General features: G+C 45.9%; 1 protein-coding gene across 7 annotated transcripts in view; it reads left to right on the plus strand.

The window, feature by feature from the left end:
• JAK1 (Janus kinase 1) overlaps positions 1 to 16079 on the plus strand; it is a 234087-nt gene extending 218008 nt beyond the window's left edge. For all 7 annotated transcript variants that reach the window (XM_082833853.1, XM_082833854.1, XM_082833851.1 and 4 more), the window contains 13 exons: positions 2768 to 2911; positions 3598 to 3685; positions 4165 to 4292; positions 4903 to 5038; positions 6122 to 6273; positions 8728 to 8878; positions 8996 to 9090; positions 10158 to 10350; positions 11106 to 11230; positions 11606 to 11778; positions 13447 to 13564; positions 13817 to 13927; positions 14668 to 16079. In XM_082833853.1, coding sequence (XP_082689979.1) covers positions 2768 to 2911; positions 3598 to 3685; positions 4165 to 4292; positions 4903 to 5038; positions 6122 to 6273; positions 8728 to 8878; positions 8996 to 9090; positions 10158 to 10350; positions 11106 to 11230; positions 11606 to 11778; positions 13447 to 13564; positions 13817 to 13927; positions 14668 to 14763 — 1710 coding nt within the window. In that variant the 3' untranslated portion in view covers positions 14764 to 16079. The remainder of the gene's footprint in view (positions 1 to 2767; positions 2912 to 3597; positions 3686 to 4164; positions 4293 to 4902; positions 5039 to 6121; positions 6274 to 8727; positions 8879 to 8995; positions 9091 to 10157; positions 10351 to 11105; positions 11231 to 11605; positions 11779 to 13446; positions 13565 to 13816; positions 13928 to 14667) is intronic.
• Positions 16080 to 17194: the final 1115 nt, after the last annotated feature.

The raw sequence follows: 17194 nt of genomic DNA on the forward strand, positions 1-17194 counted from the left end.
TTGTCCCAAAACATGCTGTGTGAAAAAGCACTTCTGAATTTCAGTCCTGGGCTTTCTGATGATGTTTCCAGAAGGAGCAAAGCTGGGGGCACACAGAGCACAGTGAGGAAGTAGGAGATGCACCCTGGAGGAGAACTGTCTTGAGAATCAGATCCCTCAGACCAGTGTTCCAGCCTTGGGAGGCCTTTGCCCAGAGTCTGCAGCCTTAGGCAGGCCCAGTTTCTGTCGTAGCTGCCCTTTGGCCTTGCTAGGTTGTGAGGCCCATGGAACCCCCACTTTCCGTTGTGCATCCCCCTCCCCAGCCCCTTACACAGAGCCACACGCAGGGCGGGGAGGCTAAGGGGGCGGCGTGCCAGCAGCCTTGGAGGGAAGGAATCCACATAGGCCGCTTACTGCCCGGCAGAGGCTGCGTCACCTTGGAGGTGTTGGAGGGGAAATCGTGGGCTCACTGTCATTGAGGAGCCTGGCGGAGGGTGGCCAACGTGGGGCTGGCTTGTTCATGTACTCTTTGAAGCCGGTCCCTGAAATTGTTGGGGAGGTTTTGACGTAGTGGAAGTCCACAGCTGCAAGTGCCTCGCTTCACTTATGTAAATGCTTCACTGAGGGCCTGAGGGCCAGATCTTACTGTTCTGTCCCTCCGGTGGTTATCAGAGCTGTGTCCAGAGATTAAAATCGCAGATCAGCAGTACCCCAGCCTCTTTTCTGCCTGGAACTTGACATGTACTTGGGGTCTTCCTTCTGTCCTTGCCCCTGAGTCTCTGGGCAGATTACCACCCTCTGCACCTCCAGCGTTCATTTAGCTAACAGTGATTGAGCAGTTGCCCATGCTAGGCATGACTGCCACCCTCGGCAGGCTCACAGTCCGGTGGGCGAGGCAGACTCTCGTCTATCTTAAGCAGATAATTATACCACCAGGAGACAAGCCCTAAGTAGGGAAGTATGGCAGGATGTGGGACTGTCAGATGGTCATCCTACCTAGTCTTGGGGGGACAGCAGTGGCTTTCTGGGGGAAGTGGCATCAAAGCAGAGCCCCAGAGGATGGACAAGCCATAGACAAAGGCAGAAGGCGCAGCGTGGAGGGAGGCTGAGGTGGTACACGCAGGGGCCTCCGGGTTGCTGTGGAATCCTGACAGCACAGAGCCATATGACTTGGCCCTGGAATAAGCACCCCTTCCGAGGAAGAGTAATTATTCTGAAAGCATATGGCTTTTGTGGGATGTTCTGGGAATGCAACTTCCCATAATCTTGATGTATCGCTTCATGACACATGCAGCTTTAATGAATAGTCACAGGACCTTGCCAGGATATAGGAGACAGGGCGGATGTATCACCATTCTGCTATGACAGATGACAAATGGTGGTGTTTGTGCAAATTAATATACCCAGTTAACGATTGTGTACATTTTTTTTTTTTTTTTTTTTGCGGTACGTGGGCCTCTCACTGCTGCGGCCTCTCCCGCTGCAGAGCACAGGCTCCGGACGTGCAGGCCCTGCGGCCATGGCTCACGGGCCCAGCCGCTCCGCGGCATGTGGGATCCTCCCAGACCGGGGCACGAACCTGTGTCCCTTGCATCGGCAGGCGGACTCTCAACCACTGCGCCACCAGGGAAGCCCGATTGTGTACATTCTTGAGGGAGACAGAAATCAGCTGAGGGAGTCAGCCACAATGCATTTTCTGCATTTATAGGTGGTCCTAGGATAATAGAATAATAGAACTACAAATAATAAGTTTTGTGGGGTTAATGTCGATAGCTTGACAATGCCTGAGTTTCATGAATCACATTTTGATTTTCAAATATTAAGAGTATTTAAACCATAATTATTAAAGCTTAAGCTGGAACGATCTTAGAGACAGATCATTATATGTTCGGGGCCTTGAGCAGATGATCTCATTTAGTTCTTATGCTGCTCATTTGGTTTTATTATCCTTTTTCATATGTGGGGAAACTGAGGCCTGTCCCTCCAGTCTCTGCCTCTGTCTTTACATCACCTTCCTCTGGCGATTGCTAGGGCATATGTATGTATAAATTGTATCACTGATTTGAAAGCATGGACATGTGCACCCATGCATCAGGTAGATGGATAGAAAATGAATAGTTTAGGTGTGAGAGGGCGATCAGACAAAACACGCTGGCCCAGTGGATTGGCTTCTACCCACTGTGCGCCAGGAGGTGTTCTACCTAGTTCCTCATTTGATTCTTACACCAACCCTACGAGTCAGGTACATTGTTACGTTAACCCATTTACAGAAAGTGGGTGCCGATTGAGCGTGATGAAAGGAGGTCTCGAAGTTAAAATGCCAGGAAGCAATAGGTTTCACAAGCCTGTTCTCTTTGTACCCCAGCCTGTGAGTGGAGGAGCCTCCTGGGGGAGCGGGGAGGGAGGTCCTCTCTGAGTCTGTTCTGGAGGCCTGGGTGGGGGCTGATGTTGGTGGCTTTTGATGGCACTGTTGGAAGTTTTGTGAAAAGTCAGGGTTATGTTTCGGCCCCAGGCTGTTCCTGGAGGTAGATAGCATGTTGCTGTTCAGAGGATATGAGGATTATTTCCTGGGGCCCAGGGAGTGCCACAGCTGTGTTTGGCCAAGTAGCTTTTTGTCACCTCTGGAGGCCTGACAGGACCAGGCACTGGAGAGGCTTGAGCTCCTGGGGCCCCTTTGCCGTTGCCCCATCCCTGCTAATGTATGTTCCCACTGAGGACTCAGTCCCAGACTCTGGCACCACTGAAGCCTCAGGAGGTGGTCACCCTAATTTCCTGCTTCCTCCTTCAGGGCGAGCACCTTGGGAGAGGCACGCGGACACACATCTACTCTGGGACCCTCATGGATTACAAGGATGACGAAGGAACTTCCGAAGAGAAGAGAATAAAAGTGATCCTCAAAGTCTTAGACCCCAGCCACAGGGACATTTCTCTGGCAAGTGTCTTCCTCACAACCCCACCCTCTCCCCTCCCTCATTTCTGGAGCCAGTAGAGCACAGTGGGCTAAGAAGAGCCTTTGCCCTGATTTTGGGCCTGTCCCTCCCAGTACGTCCCACTCTCTCCCGTTTCCTTCCTAGAGGTCCATGTGGCAATGCCGTGGAGCCCCAGACTCTAGCTGAATGGTCTCAAAGTGCCTGATGCAGTCCAGGCTGTCACTTCAGAGTCTGGGAAAGTAAAGCCCAGAGCAGTAAAATGACTTACCCCGGATCCCACAAACTGTTAGAGAGTGGTAAAGCCAAGTCTTGACAGACATCTGCTGCCTTGGTTTTCCTTTTATTCTAATATAGTGTCCAACGTTGTTGTTTCCCAAAGTTTGAAGGAAGAGGAAGTGGTGGACATGAGTATCGAATGGGGACGTTGTCAGCCAGCCTATCCCGCCAGCCTGGCTCTGCATCCTATTAGGTTTTCTAAATGAGTCCTGTGTCCCAGCTAGATGGCCCTCACAGTTGAGGCTTGGCAGTGCCTCTGGGTAGTTGAGGCCAGGGGAGTAGTTTCTGGGCTTGGGATGAGGACAGTGGTGACCTTTCCTGGGATCCACTGACTTTCCTCTCAGCTGAGCCCCTTTAGGATCAGACCAGTGCAGGCTGGCCCTTGACATTTCTTTGTCCTTTCCTCCCACAGGCCTTCTTTGAGGCAGCCAGCATGATGAGACAGGTCTCCCATAAACACATCGTGTACCTCTATGGCGTTTGTGTCCGAGATGTGGAGAGTAAGTGTATTCTCTTTGGAAGGGGAAGTCGGCCCTGGCCAGGGAGCATGGTTGCTGTGAAGATGAGTGGGAGCTGATACCCCCCCTCACGTCGCCCAGGCTTCTTGCCTTTCTTTTTGCAATCAAGGAATTCAAAGTACTGAGCAGGTCGGTTGCTTATGTTAATAGTGGACATGGAACTAGATCCCATCTGTTTTTCACTAATTTCTTGAGTGTTACTTCTTGCCAGCTCTGGGCCCCACGCTGTGCTAGACTCGGGAGGTAGGGAGTGAGTGAGCTGAGTTCATTGCCCAGAGAGTCAGAGTAGGAGGAGCTCCAGGCAGGGCTTGAACCCAGGCCCTTCCGACTCTGAAGTGCTCTACCATTGGCACCCCCAGGCGGAGTACCAGCCATTAAAGTGAGCTCTCGTAAGGGGATGAGGGAGGGTGCTGTCCCAGATGGACAGAAGGTTGCAGGTGTGGCTGTTCTTGTGTTTGTAGATATCATGGTGGAAGAGTTTGTGGAGGGAGGGCCCCTGGATCTCTTCATGCACCGGAAAAGTGATGTCCTCACCACACCCTGGAAGTTCAAAGTTGCCAAACAGCTGGCCAGTGCCCTGAGTTACTTGGTAAGTATGTTCTGATGTCTGTGGTGGTCCCCATCAGGAACCAAAATGTGGGGAGGCGGGAAGGAGGTACCAGCCAAGCAGGCTGGAGAGCCCAGGCTCTTCACCTGAACACAGGTGTGCCTGGTGCTTAGTGAACGCCATCATCGTGGGCTGTTCTGTGTGCTTACATGTGAATCCTGCTTAGAGGGAAATTTTGATCACTTCAGAGAACCGACTTCCATACTGCAGTGTATAATAAGAGTAGAAATATTACAGTACTTGCTGAATGAGTGAATGAAACTATTAGCATCAATAGTAGCTCACATTTATTGAGTGCTTACCATGGCTCAGCTGTTCAGGTGTTTTTCAGGCTCTGATAATCACTTTAATTCTCACAAAAGCCCTATGTGGCATGCTCCATTGTTATCCCTGGTTCACTGATGAGGGAGCTGGAGTAAAGGGATGTTATATAATGTGCCTGAGTCACACAGATCATCGGCAGGAGAGCTAAGCTGCCCGGGTCTGGCTGGGGCTGGGGAATGTGGATTATGACCTGTGGGAAACAGGAGACAGTGGGAAGGAGGGCAGCTCCATGGGCAACTTTGCTGAGCTCTGCCTTTTCACTCTGCAGGAGGATAAAGATCTGGTCCACGGAAATGTGTGCACTAAAAACCTCCTCCTGGCCCGTGAGGGCACTGACAGCGAGTGCAGCCCCTTCATCAAGCTCAGTGACCCCGGCATCCCCGTCACTGTGCTGTCCAGGCAAGGTGTGTCCTCCCTCCCTCCCATCTCCTGTCCCACCCATCCCCTTCCCCCGACCCTGAGGCAGGGCCAGGCCAGCAGGGAAGGGGGCTGGGCTGGGGTTCTGCCTCATTTTAGAAAGCACACTTCTGCAAAAGGCCACTGTGCTTCTGCCCAGCCCTGGGGGCAGGGGAGGTGTCACGCATGCGAGGGTCGGTCCCTGCCCTCAAGGTGCTGACTGTGCAGCAGGAGAAACACAACTGAGCTGGGGCAGGTCTGGTCTTGCGATGAAGGAGCTGTGTTTAAGGTGCCAGGGCAGCACCTTGTTCAAGGGGAGGCCAAGGGCCTGGGGTGGTCAGAGATGTGTCAGGAGGAGTGGGACCTGGGTCCTACCTGTGTTTGTTTTGAAATCCACTGTAAGCAACTACAATAAAAATTAAAAACCAAACAAAACAAGAAATCCACTGTAGTTAGAGAGCAGTTTGGGGAGGCGCCTTAGCGATTGCTGTGGTCTTGCAGCTTCTCTTTGAATGAGGTCATCATGAGTTGAGGACTCCGAAGGAGAGGGCAGACCTGGGAGCTGAGACACTGTAAGCAGTGCCGCACAGGTCATGCTCTACCTGTAGGTCATACGTGGGATACCAGTGCACCCCTGGGCCCTTGCAGGGCGATATGCAGAGTATGGGGGTAAGCCCGTGCCCACTCTGCATCTGTTGGCCTCTTCTCCCCGGCCTTCTCTTTCTTAAGCCTTTGTCCATGTGCCCCCCTGTTCTCCCTCCCCAGGGTGTTGGCTTCCACCCTGGGGTGCTTTGCTCTTTCTGAGGCCACAGCTTCAAAGACTGACTCACACGACCTTCTTGGGGAGTCTGTGTTAAACAGACACAGCTGCAGGCCCTGACTCAGACAGATGCATTGGAAAGGCCAGGGCTAAGGGACCTGGAAAACCGCCCCTTTCACAAACTCCCTGCAGGACCAGGGCAGCCATGGTCCATGTTTGGAAAACACTACTTGAAAGAGTTTCTTAACTCCCAGTTCTTGCTGCAATGGCAGTGATATACTCCCCAGGTGATCGCAGAAACTGATCTGTAAATGTTTCTTGTCTTTTCCAGAGTGCATAGAACGAATCCCATGGATCGCTCCTGAGTGTGTTGAAGACTCCAAGAACCTGAGTGTGGCCGCTGACAAGTGGAGCTTTGGAACCACGCTCTGGGAGATCTGCTACAATGGCGAGATTCCCTTGAAAGACAAGACACTGATTGAGGTGAGTTGCTTTCCAGGGTGTGAGCTGAGTGGGGACCCCTTGGACACTCATGGGTGTCTCAGGAGTTATCAGGAAACCTCATCTTGTGGAAGGAGACGGGCACGGGTTAGACTCTCCTCCACAAGCTTACACTGCCTGTGTGACCTCGCAAATGTTACTTAATTTCCTTGGGCCTTGGTTTCATCATCTGTAAAATGGGAATAAATAATACCTACTTTGCAGGGTTGTTGTGAAGATTAAATAATGCGTGTAGAGTCCCAGGTACACAATATGTGCTCAGTAGATCGCTATAGCATTGCAAAATTAACACCCAGATACTTATTGCGTTCCTCCTGTGTACCAGGCGTTGTCCTAAGTTAAAGCTGGGGGTTCACAATGAAACAGACACAGGCCTTGCCTACCCTTGAGGACCTTAGGGTATAGTAGGAGAGTTGGGCTAAAACAGCGATAAGGATTCCACACATAATATCTGAAATCATCACCTTAAGAGCCCTGCATGTTGGGTAGGGCAGTGTCATTACCCTGTTTTACAGGTCAGGTAACAGATGCAGGTGGCCCAAGGCCCGGGTTCCTTAGCTAGAATGCAGAACTTCGAGGCTGACCCTTTCTCGTGTTCACTTGCAGAAAGCGAGTGGAGGCTCTAACTCCAAAGGGATAAAGCAGTGAAAGTTAGAGTGAAGGACCACTGATCCCAACTCACTGATTTGATTATTAGGGTGTGTCTTGTGTCTTTAGAGGGGCAGGCATCACTTTTAGCTGGGAGGGAATGATCAAAGTCCAAGGGAGGGTGGCATTTCAGTTGTCTACAGGGAGCAGTTTCATTTGCCTGGAGTGTGGAGAGGAATGACAGGTAAAAAGGTGGGAAGGGTCCTTTGAGGTCGGATTGTATAGAGGCCCTGAATGCCGGGCTGCAGAATTTTACTGGGGTGATGTGGGGCATTGAAGGGTTTGGGTGGGGGAGCCAGGTGCTCGGAGGCCAGACTGGGCACAGTTCATCTGGATGGTGGTTGGATGGACAGGCTGAGGAGAGGCCTCTTGCTCTGAGGCTCTCAGTGGCGACAGCCTGAACCAGGAAGTGGCAGTGAGGATCCAGAGTGGAGGGTGCACGTGGAGGAGATACCGAAGAGGCGAAAGAACCTTTAACCTGTTAGCCTTTTGCCAGGTAAACATGGTGCAGGACTTGGGAAAGAGGAGTTAAGCTAAAACCAACAGAGAAACCGTCACATCCATAGATCTGTATTTAGGATTTTCAGCTGGGGCTTTTGGGAGTCATTTTATTTTTAACTTCCTTGGAAACAAAACAGCATACCCTTTGCTGTCAGTCAGTATTTATTGAGCACCTTCTGTGTACCCAGAACTGAGCAGAATACAGAGATGGTGTAAGGAAAGGTCTGTTCCTTTGATAAAGGAGGGTCTGTCTCTTCTCCCAGGTACCCTTGGGTGGGCTGGGTGACCTTTCCCCCTGGCTCTACTGGAGCCTGGAAGAGTGAGAGACACTCCAAGGCAGGGGGAGCTCTCAGCTCCTTAATTCCAACCCATCTTCCTCCTCTCCTCTGGGGCCTGCCCCCACCCTACCCTAGGACCCACAGGGACCAGAAGAGAAACTAGTACCCTTGAGAGTCAGCTACAGACCAGAGCCTAAAGTGTAGCAAATTAACTTAATTTTTTTAAAAGGGCATCAATTATTCGTTTCAGAATTTTAAAGTATTAACCCCGTTGATGAGAATTTAGAAAATAGAGAAAAGTATTTTTAAAAAAGAAATTATTAATCACTATATTCTGGTCACCCCTAACTAATATTTAACACTTTGGCATATTGTCTTCCAGTCTGTTTCTCTCTCTCTTTTTTAAATAAACTTGGGACCATGCTAGTTATTTTTTCATTTAATGTTGTATATTTTTTCATTTAATGTTGTGAGTACTTTGCTATACGATTAAATAAGCCTTAGTTTTTACTAATTTGATGTAAGAGTTGTTTCATTAAACTCTGATTTATTTAACTAATTTTATATTTGGCATTGAGGTCGTTTTCAAATTTGTAATGTTCTGTCTAATTCTGCAGGGAATATTTTTAAACATAAATCTTTGTTTCTGACTTATTTCTGAGTCGTTCAGTAATTGCAATTAATGAGAGTTTGAAGAATCTGAAGATTTCTACACATGTTGCCAAATCACATTCCAGAAGGTTGCATGACTTTGCTGTAATACAGCTTATTTGGGACTGGGTGGGATATACTGCCTGTTTTCCTTGAATTCGGATTATTTTAGTATCCAGGACTAAGATTTCCCACAGCTAGAGAAAGGCAGCATTAGCACCCACGTTTATGACGTCTACTTTTAAGCAAAGCTGTTGGGAGTTAAATTAGGGATTGTTAGGTAACTCCTTCTGACCTGGGGCTAAAAGGTCTGTGAGTGGTTCCTTTGGTTTCTTTCATGTGGTCCACTTCTTTGCAGAAAGAGAGGTTCTATGAAAGCCGGTGCAGGCCAGTGACCCCGTCTTGTAAGGAGCTAGCTGACCTTATGACCCGCTGCATGAACTACGACCCCAACCAGAGACCCTTCTTCCGAGCCATCATGAGAGACATCAATAAGCTGGAGGAGCAGAGTAAGACTCTACCTTGAGCTGTTTAACCAGGACCAGCCAATGCTCGGGGGAGGGAGGGATAACAAGGAGCCTGTGAGGGGCAATCACTCCTTTTTAACATGTTCTCTTTTCTCTTAGATCCAGACATCGTATCAGAAAAAAAGCCAGCAACTGAAGTGGATCCCACACATTTTGAAAAGCGGTTCTTAAAGAGGATCCGTGACTTGGGAGAGGCAAGTTATACTCGAGTCTCTGCTGACCACTTCACCTCTATGGATATCTAAAGCTGCTCTCCATTCTCTCTCATTTTGGGTCAAAGTTTGTAGGAGAAAGCATCTTACTGTGTTCTTTAGGATTGTGTGTTTTTCCATTTGACACACGGTGGCAGCCTGTCCACAGGACATTGATCAGCTCCCTCGGGAGACTTGGTCTCTAAGGAACAAAGAGAATGAAAAGGGGGGGTATCCATCCATGGGGGATGGATATAGATATGGTGGAAATAGAGAAGTCCCTACCTCTGACTTTTCTGGGAATACATATCCTGTGAGGCTGCTTAAATGAGAGATGGATTTATTTCACAGAACACTGAAATAGAATTTTAGCTTTTCCTCTGGACCTTGAATGGCAGTTTCCTGACAGTAAATGTGACTAGAGAAGCTACTGGAATTTGCATCTTTATACAGATTTTCTGTAGTTAATAAAGGCTGTGCCACCTTGAGTACCCACCATGTGCCAAGGCCGAGTGCTGGGCATTCTACAGGCACAGTGTTCCTGCTTCCTCACAGCATCCCCAAGGGTTTATTACCACTGTATACATTGAGCACCTCTGGAGCCAGCTCAGAAGGGGTGACCAGGCTCGAAAGGCTCGAATCACTAGCAGGTGGCTTAGCTGAGATCTAATCCACGTCTTCTAGAGACTCCTCATGCCTTGCTCTTTGTAGCCACATTGTGGTGCCTCCTGTAGCGTGGACCCAGGGCTGTCAAAGAATGTCGAGGTTGTCCTGCATGTCCAGAAATAACCTCTATTTCCTTTTGGGTTACACTTTCGTAGAAATTGGGATTGATGTGTTGGTTCACCAGTCACTTGATCCTTTTCTTGTCTTAGCTCAGTAATAGAAGGAATGGCAGGTAAGCCAAGTGGGGAAGAGCCCAGGTAGGAGATTGCTGCCTGCAGGGTCAGACTGTGCGTGCACCCCCGCCTTCAGGGGAACAGCATGAGGAGCAAGGCTCATCTTTGAAGTGTGTCCTGCTGGCCCAGGCCGGGGCTTCTCTGATCAAGCACGTGCATCTTTCCCTCCAGGGCCACTTTGGGAAGGTCGAGCTCTGCAGGTATGACCCTGAGGGGGACAATACAGGGGAGCAGGTGGCCGTCAAATCCCTGAAGCCTGAGAGCGGAGGGAACCACATAGCTGATCTGAAGAAGGAAATTGAAATCTTAAGAAACCTTTATCATGAGAACATTGTGAAGTATAAAGGCATCTGCACAGAAGACGGTATGTTGTGCAAAGTGGGGTTGGTTTAAAGACTGAGTGACTATCTGGGGTCATGAAGGCCAGTGCTGAGCAGGCAGTGCCCTTGGCCTCATCAGGCTGCCTGAGTGCTAGCTGATGGCCCCCGGAGCTCTAGGGCTTCGAAGCAGTATGCACTGTCAGAACCCTCAGCTGCAGAGCTCCCGGGAAAGCTACCCAGCCTCCCCCCCGCCAGGCGGGGGGTGATTCCAGCATTGTCTCTCTTGGCTGTTCCTACACCCACACTGGGGATTGGACTTCCCCTGTCCTGATATTTGCACACAAGGGCACAGAGACCAGATGAAACTGATGCCCACTCCTCCCCTTTCCCTGTTCTTTTGATCCAGCACTAAGCAGGGTACTTCGTTTTCTAGTTTTCTAAATCACGGTGGCAAGTAGTGTTTACTAACAAGTGTATCTTTTTTACAAGCCAGTACAATACTCATGTATTATATTTTAAAATTGGTAGTGAGATGATGTGGCTCATAATTTTTAAAAATCATCATTTGCCTAGTGGTTTGCAGAACACTGTGTTGTCTCAGTGAGCGCTGATGACCCTAGGGTAGGTACCCTGTTCACTGCTGAGGATCCCAAGACTCTGAAACCTGCGAGGTTAAGCAACTTGCCTGTGATTCAGGTCCTCTGTCTCCAGATCCTGTGCCCTTCACTCCCACAGTTCCTTCATTTGGCAACCTTGTAGTGATGGTTTTTTTGTTTTTTCGTTTCTTTTTTCTAAACAGGAGGAAACGGTATTAAGCTCATCATGGAATTTCTGCCTTCAGGAAGTCTTAAGGAGTATCTTCCAAAGAATAAGAACAAAATTAACCTCAAACAGCAGTTAAAATATGCCGTTCAGATTTGTAAGGTAAAAAGAAAAAAAAAAAAGAGCCTGGTAAAAATTTATAAATCAGGCACTCTGTCCTGGGTAATTGGTTTATAATTAGGCTGCAAGTGGAAAATAATTTCCAATAATTGTACTGAGTTTATTTTGTTCTGCATGATTTGGATTGAAAATTAGCCTCTGCTAAGAAAGTGAACTGATTTGTTAATATGGTTTCTTGAATGTGTATTTCTTGGAATCAGGTTGGTCTAACTATTTTTGCAAAGAAGTAAAAACAAAAGAAGTGATATGTGAATGAAATGACATATATATTTATTTTTTTGTTATGAAGTGGTAGATACAGAATCCAATCTGAACTGACCTTCAGCAATGTGCTCTGCCTTTTCCTCTCTCCCTCAGGGGATGGACTATTTGGGTTCTCGGCAATACGTTCACCGTGACTTAGCAGCAAGAAATGTCCTTGTTGAGAGTGAACACCAAGTGAAAATTGGGGACTTTGGTCTAACCAAATCCATTGAAACTGATAAGGAGTACTACACAGTCAAGGACGATCGGGACAGCCCTGTGTTTTGGTAACTGAATCAAACAGATTTCATCAGTGCTTCATAGGGTTTCCACAGTTCTGATAGGTCCTTTCTAGCTATGTTAATGTCTCTTATTAGTCCAGATTAGAAAAAGACTTAGATCATTTGGAATTGACTGATTTTTGCCTTCAAGAAACATCTTATAAGCTGTTTTACTGAAAACAACTCGCAGAAATGCCTGAGCTTCATAGGACAACATCTTCCAAGGAAGAAATCTCACAACGCTCAGCATCTCCATCTTGGCTGGAGAAGGCATTCCTCTGACACAGTTCTTAAAACTATTAGCAGCTGGAGTAATCACATCCATGCAGAGGAAGTCTGGAGGGCAGGTAGGAGGAGGGGGCAGGAAGATGACAGGAAGGAGGTGACGAGTGGGCATTGGCAGATTCAGGTAGAGCCTGGACATAACAGAGCAAAAATCCATAAGAAGCTTGGCCATCTCCTCATGAATCACCAGAGTATCCTGGCTGGTGGGCCACCCCCTGACTTTGACCCCCTCAGCCTGAACACTATCCAAGGGGGAAGCTGCTAAAGTCTCCACTCTACGCCGTCCTGTAGAACTGACTGGCACCACGAGGTACATCCTGTATGGACACGACACGGGTCTCTTCCACCCACGGAGGCCAAACCTCTATTTATTCATTAAAGAAATACGTATCAAGGCCCTGCTTTGTGCCAGATACTAGAGATAACAAGGGTGAACAAGCCAACCAAGTTTAGAATTTAATGGGTGAGGCAGCCAATTTCGTGGTACCATAACCAGAAAAGGGTCCAGGCTTGGTTTTCTGGAAGTTCTTTTAAAATAAGGCCTTAAAAGATTGCTGGGGGTTTGTAAAGATGGTTAGAAGACAGCATGTATGGTGGCAAGAGTGAGATAGAGCAGTGGTTATCCTAGGAACTGGAATCAGCTCCGTGTGGCTGGATCATGAAGGGAGGTCTCGGCGGTTGCCAAGGCAATGCTCTGGACGCTGAGTTATGGAGCTGGGACTCCATCCCAAGAGCTTTGGGTTGCTGTTGGGATTAAGGACAGGGACTTTTTGGGTTGCTGTTGGGGGGATTAAGGACAGGGACTTTACTGTTTAAAAAGATCACTGTGGGAAGGAGAGGAGCAAGACTGGAGCCAGGGAGTCTGATTTGGCCAGAGCCAGTGATGGTGTGAACTAGGACAGCGATGATGGGGTTTAGAAGTGAGGAGGTTTGAGAAGTATTTCTTAGACTGGATATGGGGATGCCTCAGTTTCTGGCTCAGGCAATTGGGTATCAGTCACCAAAACAGCTGACATTGGAAGAGGACTGGGCAGTAATTCACTGCTGACTCAATCTGAGCTTGCAGGCAAATGAGGCCCGGGCCTGTCGTCATCACCTCCTCCCCCCATCCCCTCCCCATGGAGAGCCTATGCTCTGCGAAATGAGGAGCACAGACTAGTCTGACTGATGTTTGGGAGCAAATGTGTAATGAGAGCCCATAGGGGTATTTGTCCACATATCAGATGTGCACCACAGCAGCATATGTGTGACTGATGCATAATACACACTTAAATGTCTTAGAATATTAAATTCTAAGAAAAACCAGAGCGCTGATTTTTCTGAGTTACTCTAATGCTTTTTGGAATATCCTTCCCAGGAAGTGAAGTTTCAAGTTCTGCTTTCTTTCAGGTATGCTCCAGAATGTTTAATTCAGTGTAAGTTTTATATCGCCTCTGATGTCTGGTCTTTTGGAGTAACTCTGCATGAGCTGCTTACTTACTGTGATTCAGATTCCAGTCCCATGGCGGTAAGTCTTACTTGTCCTTCGTTTGAATCTAGCACCCACTTAAAATGTGTCCATCCTTCTGCTTTGTAAGTTTCATTCTTAAATGGAATCCAATCAGTGTGTCATAATGGAAAGGAAAATTGTCTTGGACTTTTCATTTTAAAGCCTTTTTATTGTTTTAATTTCCAGTTCTAGAAATTTTACTGTAATCTATCTGGTGTTTACATAAATATGTACAAAGTAAAATATTTTGTTTGGTTTTATTTTACATAGTTGTTCCTGAAAATGATAGGCCCAACTCATGGCCAGATGACAGTAACAAGACTTGTGAATACATTAAAAGAAGGAAAACGTTTGCCTTGTCCACCTAACTGTCCAGAAGAGGTATTTATGGGCCATTTCACAGTAATAAAACTCAGTTTTTACTGTTTTCACTGCATGAATTGTCCAGCATGGGATTGGAGTGGGGGAGCAGGAATGAGTAGAAAACTCTTTTAAAATAGTTTTTGAAGCTGAATTTCAGATAAGATATCTGAGAAAATCATCTTTGGGGCAGATGACTGCCACAAGTTTTGTTCAAAGCAAGGGATTCCCTTCAGAAGTAGGCTCACCACAGTGAGCACCCTAAAGGAGCATATGTTGGTGTAGCCTTCCTGTGACAAATACATATAATTGCATTTTTGTGTGTAAGTTTATCCCACTTATCACAGCATTGTGACATCCAGTTTTCTGTATTTCTAACTGAACTGAGCCTTTAAGACTAATTCTGTAGACTATTCAAGATGTACTGAATAGTATGTTTAAGCCAAAGAATGAAGCCAGCCGGTAAGGAAATTTGGAGTCTAAACTGAGGTATAACTTCACCCTTAAACTGGTTTATAGTAATTAATGACCTGGATTGTTTTGCAAGGTCAGTTAAGTCATGAGCTTCTCAAATGTTAAAATGTTATTTATGAGCTATAGATGTGTCACATTTTCTGTATTTTAAGTTATTCAAATATTCTTGTTTTCTAGTATTACTAAGGGAAGTCATTCACATTTTCAAAATTATGTTTTTCTTGGTGTGTCTATAATTTTTTAAAAAAGCTGCTAAACATTTTTACTGTTATTTTTTCTTTTTACAGGTTTATCAGCTTATGAGAAAATGCTGGGAATTCCAACCATCCATTCGGACAACCTTTCAGAACCTTATTGAGGGATTTGAAGCGCTTCTAAAATAAGAAGCATGAATAACATTTAAATTCTACTGTGTATCAAGTCCTCCTACCCCCAACCAATACCCAAGCCATTTAAAAAAAAAATGTGTTCTAACTGGAAAAAGTTTGTATTCTGTCTAAAAAGATACTGGGGTACGTATCCTCGTATAAAGCACACTGTGTGGTGCTTAATATGTGTAAGTACTTCCTCTTTAAATTTGGCACCAGTAACATAGTGACAAATAATGACAACCAAAATATTAGAAAGCACTTAAGCACTCCTCCTTTTGGAAAGAATATACCACTGTTTCGTCTGGTTAGTTTACTACTATCACAATTGAGTACCAGAATGGGATTTTTCAAAACAAGAGGAGCTGACCAAAGTAAAGTCTCAAGATGATTGCTTTTTCTTAGCTGCCAGTTGATGTGAAATGTTTTTCTGGCACATAAATCAAAGATAAAGATTGATGGACTTGGCCAATACTCTAATATGCCCTCAAATTTCAATATCTAAACAGTGATAGATGAAACATTCTTGAAATATTAGATACCAGTTAGTATACTGTTGTTGCTATACAAAAAGATGAGTGTATCCCTGTCAACAGTAGGACATAAACTTTGAGTTGTTTCTGCAGTGGCTTAGCTCCTGTCCCCTTGGGTGACCAGCGGAGCCCATTTTTGAGAAAACTGGTCATACCCGGGGGGCAGCTGTGGAATAGATACTTTGCTGCATGATGTTGATTCTTGAGAACTAAACCTGTGCCAGTGCTTCCCTAAACAGTATACCTTTAATCAATCAGAATTGATTCCAAGAACCTGGATGCTGTTATGCCTGCTTTTCAGAAATGTCAATGTGTGTATCCTTTTATAACTCTACCACTTTGGGGCAAGCTGTGCCAGCATTGGTTTTGGATGCTGAATGCATATATACCATGTACATTGCACTGTTCTTAGTGTTTCAGTACTTACCATCCATCTACAAGAGTCGATCACTATTTTGACCATCACCCTATGGCGCAAAACTTGAAAGACCCAGCTAGAAGCACTATGGAGTTCAGGATCCACTAGGCAGTTTTCAGTTTGCTTGGAGGTAGCTGGGTAATCAAAAATGTCAAATCTCTGATTCATTGTGAACCATAAGATCTTTTTGACCAGGAGTCTGAAAAACTTTTTGTTCATGCTGTCTAGCATTTGTTTGATACCATTACTTTTCACCTTTGAGCCTGAAAAAGAGTTGTGTATTGATTCAATGGCAACAGCCATTCAAATTTGTCCAGTAACCCTACATCACCAAGATCTGTCTCAAACCTGTGGCCACCCTACATGCACTTTGTTTACTCTTTATACAAATAAATGTACTAGAGACTTCACATGCATGTGCCTTTTAATATTAAGAGTTCATTTTCAAAGCATTTCAAACAATTTGTTTACATAGAAAAATAACAGTATAGGCTGGGGGTGGGGAGAGCACTGGTAATGATCCTTATTACTAACACCACTTGATTTGTACTTATCTGTTGTGTCCCAGCAATAACGGGGCACAGGCCAGTGTGGGTGGCAGACCCACACTTGCTAACACAAAATACCTTTTAGTTCTTTCAACCTCTTCCTGCTTACATTTTTAAAATTCACCATCTTCCCTTTCTTCTATTTGTACGGTCATAGAGGTGTGACAAAGCACTGAAGCAGCTCAATGCAACAGGAAAATGGGAAGAAGTGCAGAGCATGGAGAACCCATGATTCATCTGCTGAGTCACAATTGAGTGATGCCTATCCTGATCAGTTATTTATAGGTAGTATACTTATTAGAAATTATCTAATAATTTAACTTTCTAGCTGTCATTTGCCAATAGAAGTTAACATAGGCAATACATTAGACCAAGTAAAATTCTTTACAAATCATACAACATGTGTACCAATTTTAAACTTCATAATTAAAACAGGAGAGAAACCTTCTATCATCATAGTCAATAAGTCCCCTAAATATAAGCTATTTAATGATCTTACTTCAAAAAGACTAGGATCACTGAGACCCCCTAAACTCCACATCATCAATTAATGTCTCATAACAAAGGACAAACTTAGAAATTTCTAGATAGCAAAAGGGTTTCTCATGCATTTAATACCAAGGTCTTCAGGAAATGGTGATTCAAAAGTTATATGCAATAAACACAGTTCTTTCAAAAGTAAATTGGGTTAAATAGCTGATAATTTTTCAGCCTAACACACTGAAGAAGAATAATAGACAAAGCAGAGTGAGGTATAGCTTATTATCTCAAAATGGTTATAAATACTGTTACTCCATAACACTCCTTCAGAAAGGGCAGGATTGACTGCTTTACTATATTGTGGAAATAGGGCATCTGATGAACAAATGTGCCCTGTTCTAGTAAATGAATCATCACTATGCTATGAAATTAAGACACAGAAACCTATTGTTCCTTGCCACTTACAA

The sequence above is a fragment of the Leucopleurus acutus genome, assembly GCF_964270905.1.
Source record: "Leucopleurus acutus genome assembly, chromosome: 2".
In the NCBI taxonomy this organism is placed as follows: Eukaryota; Metazoa; Chordata; class Mammalia; order Artiodactyla; family Delphinidae; genus Leucopleurus; species Leucopleurus acutus.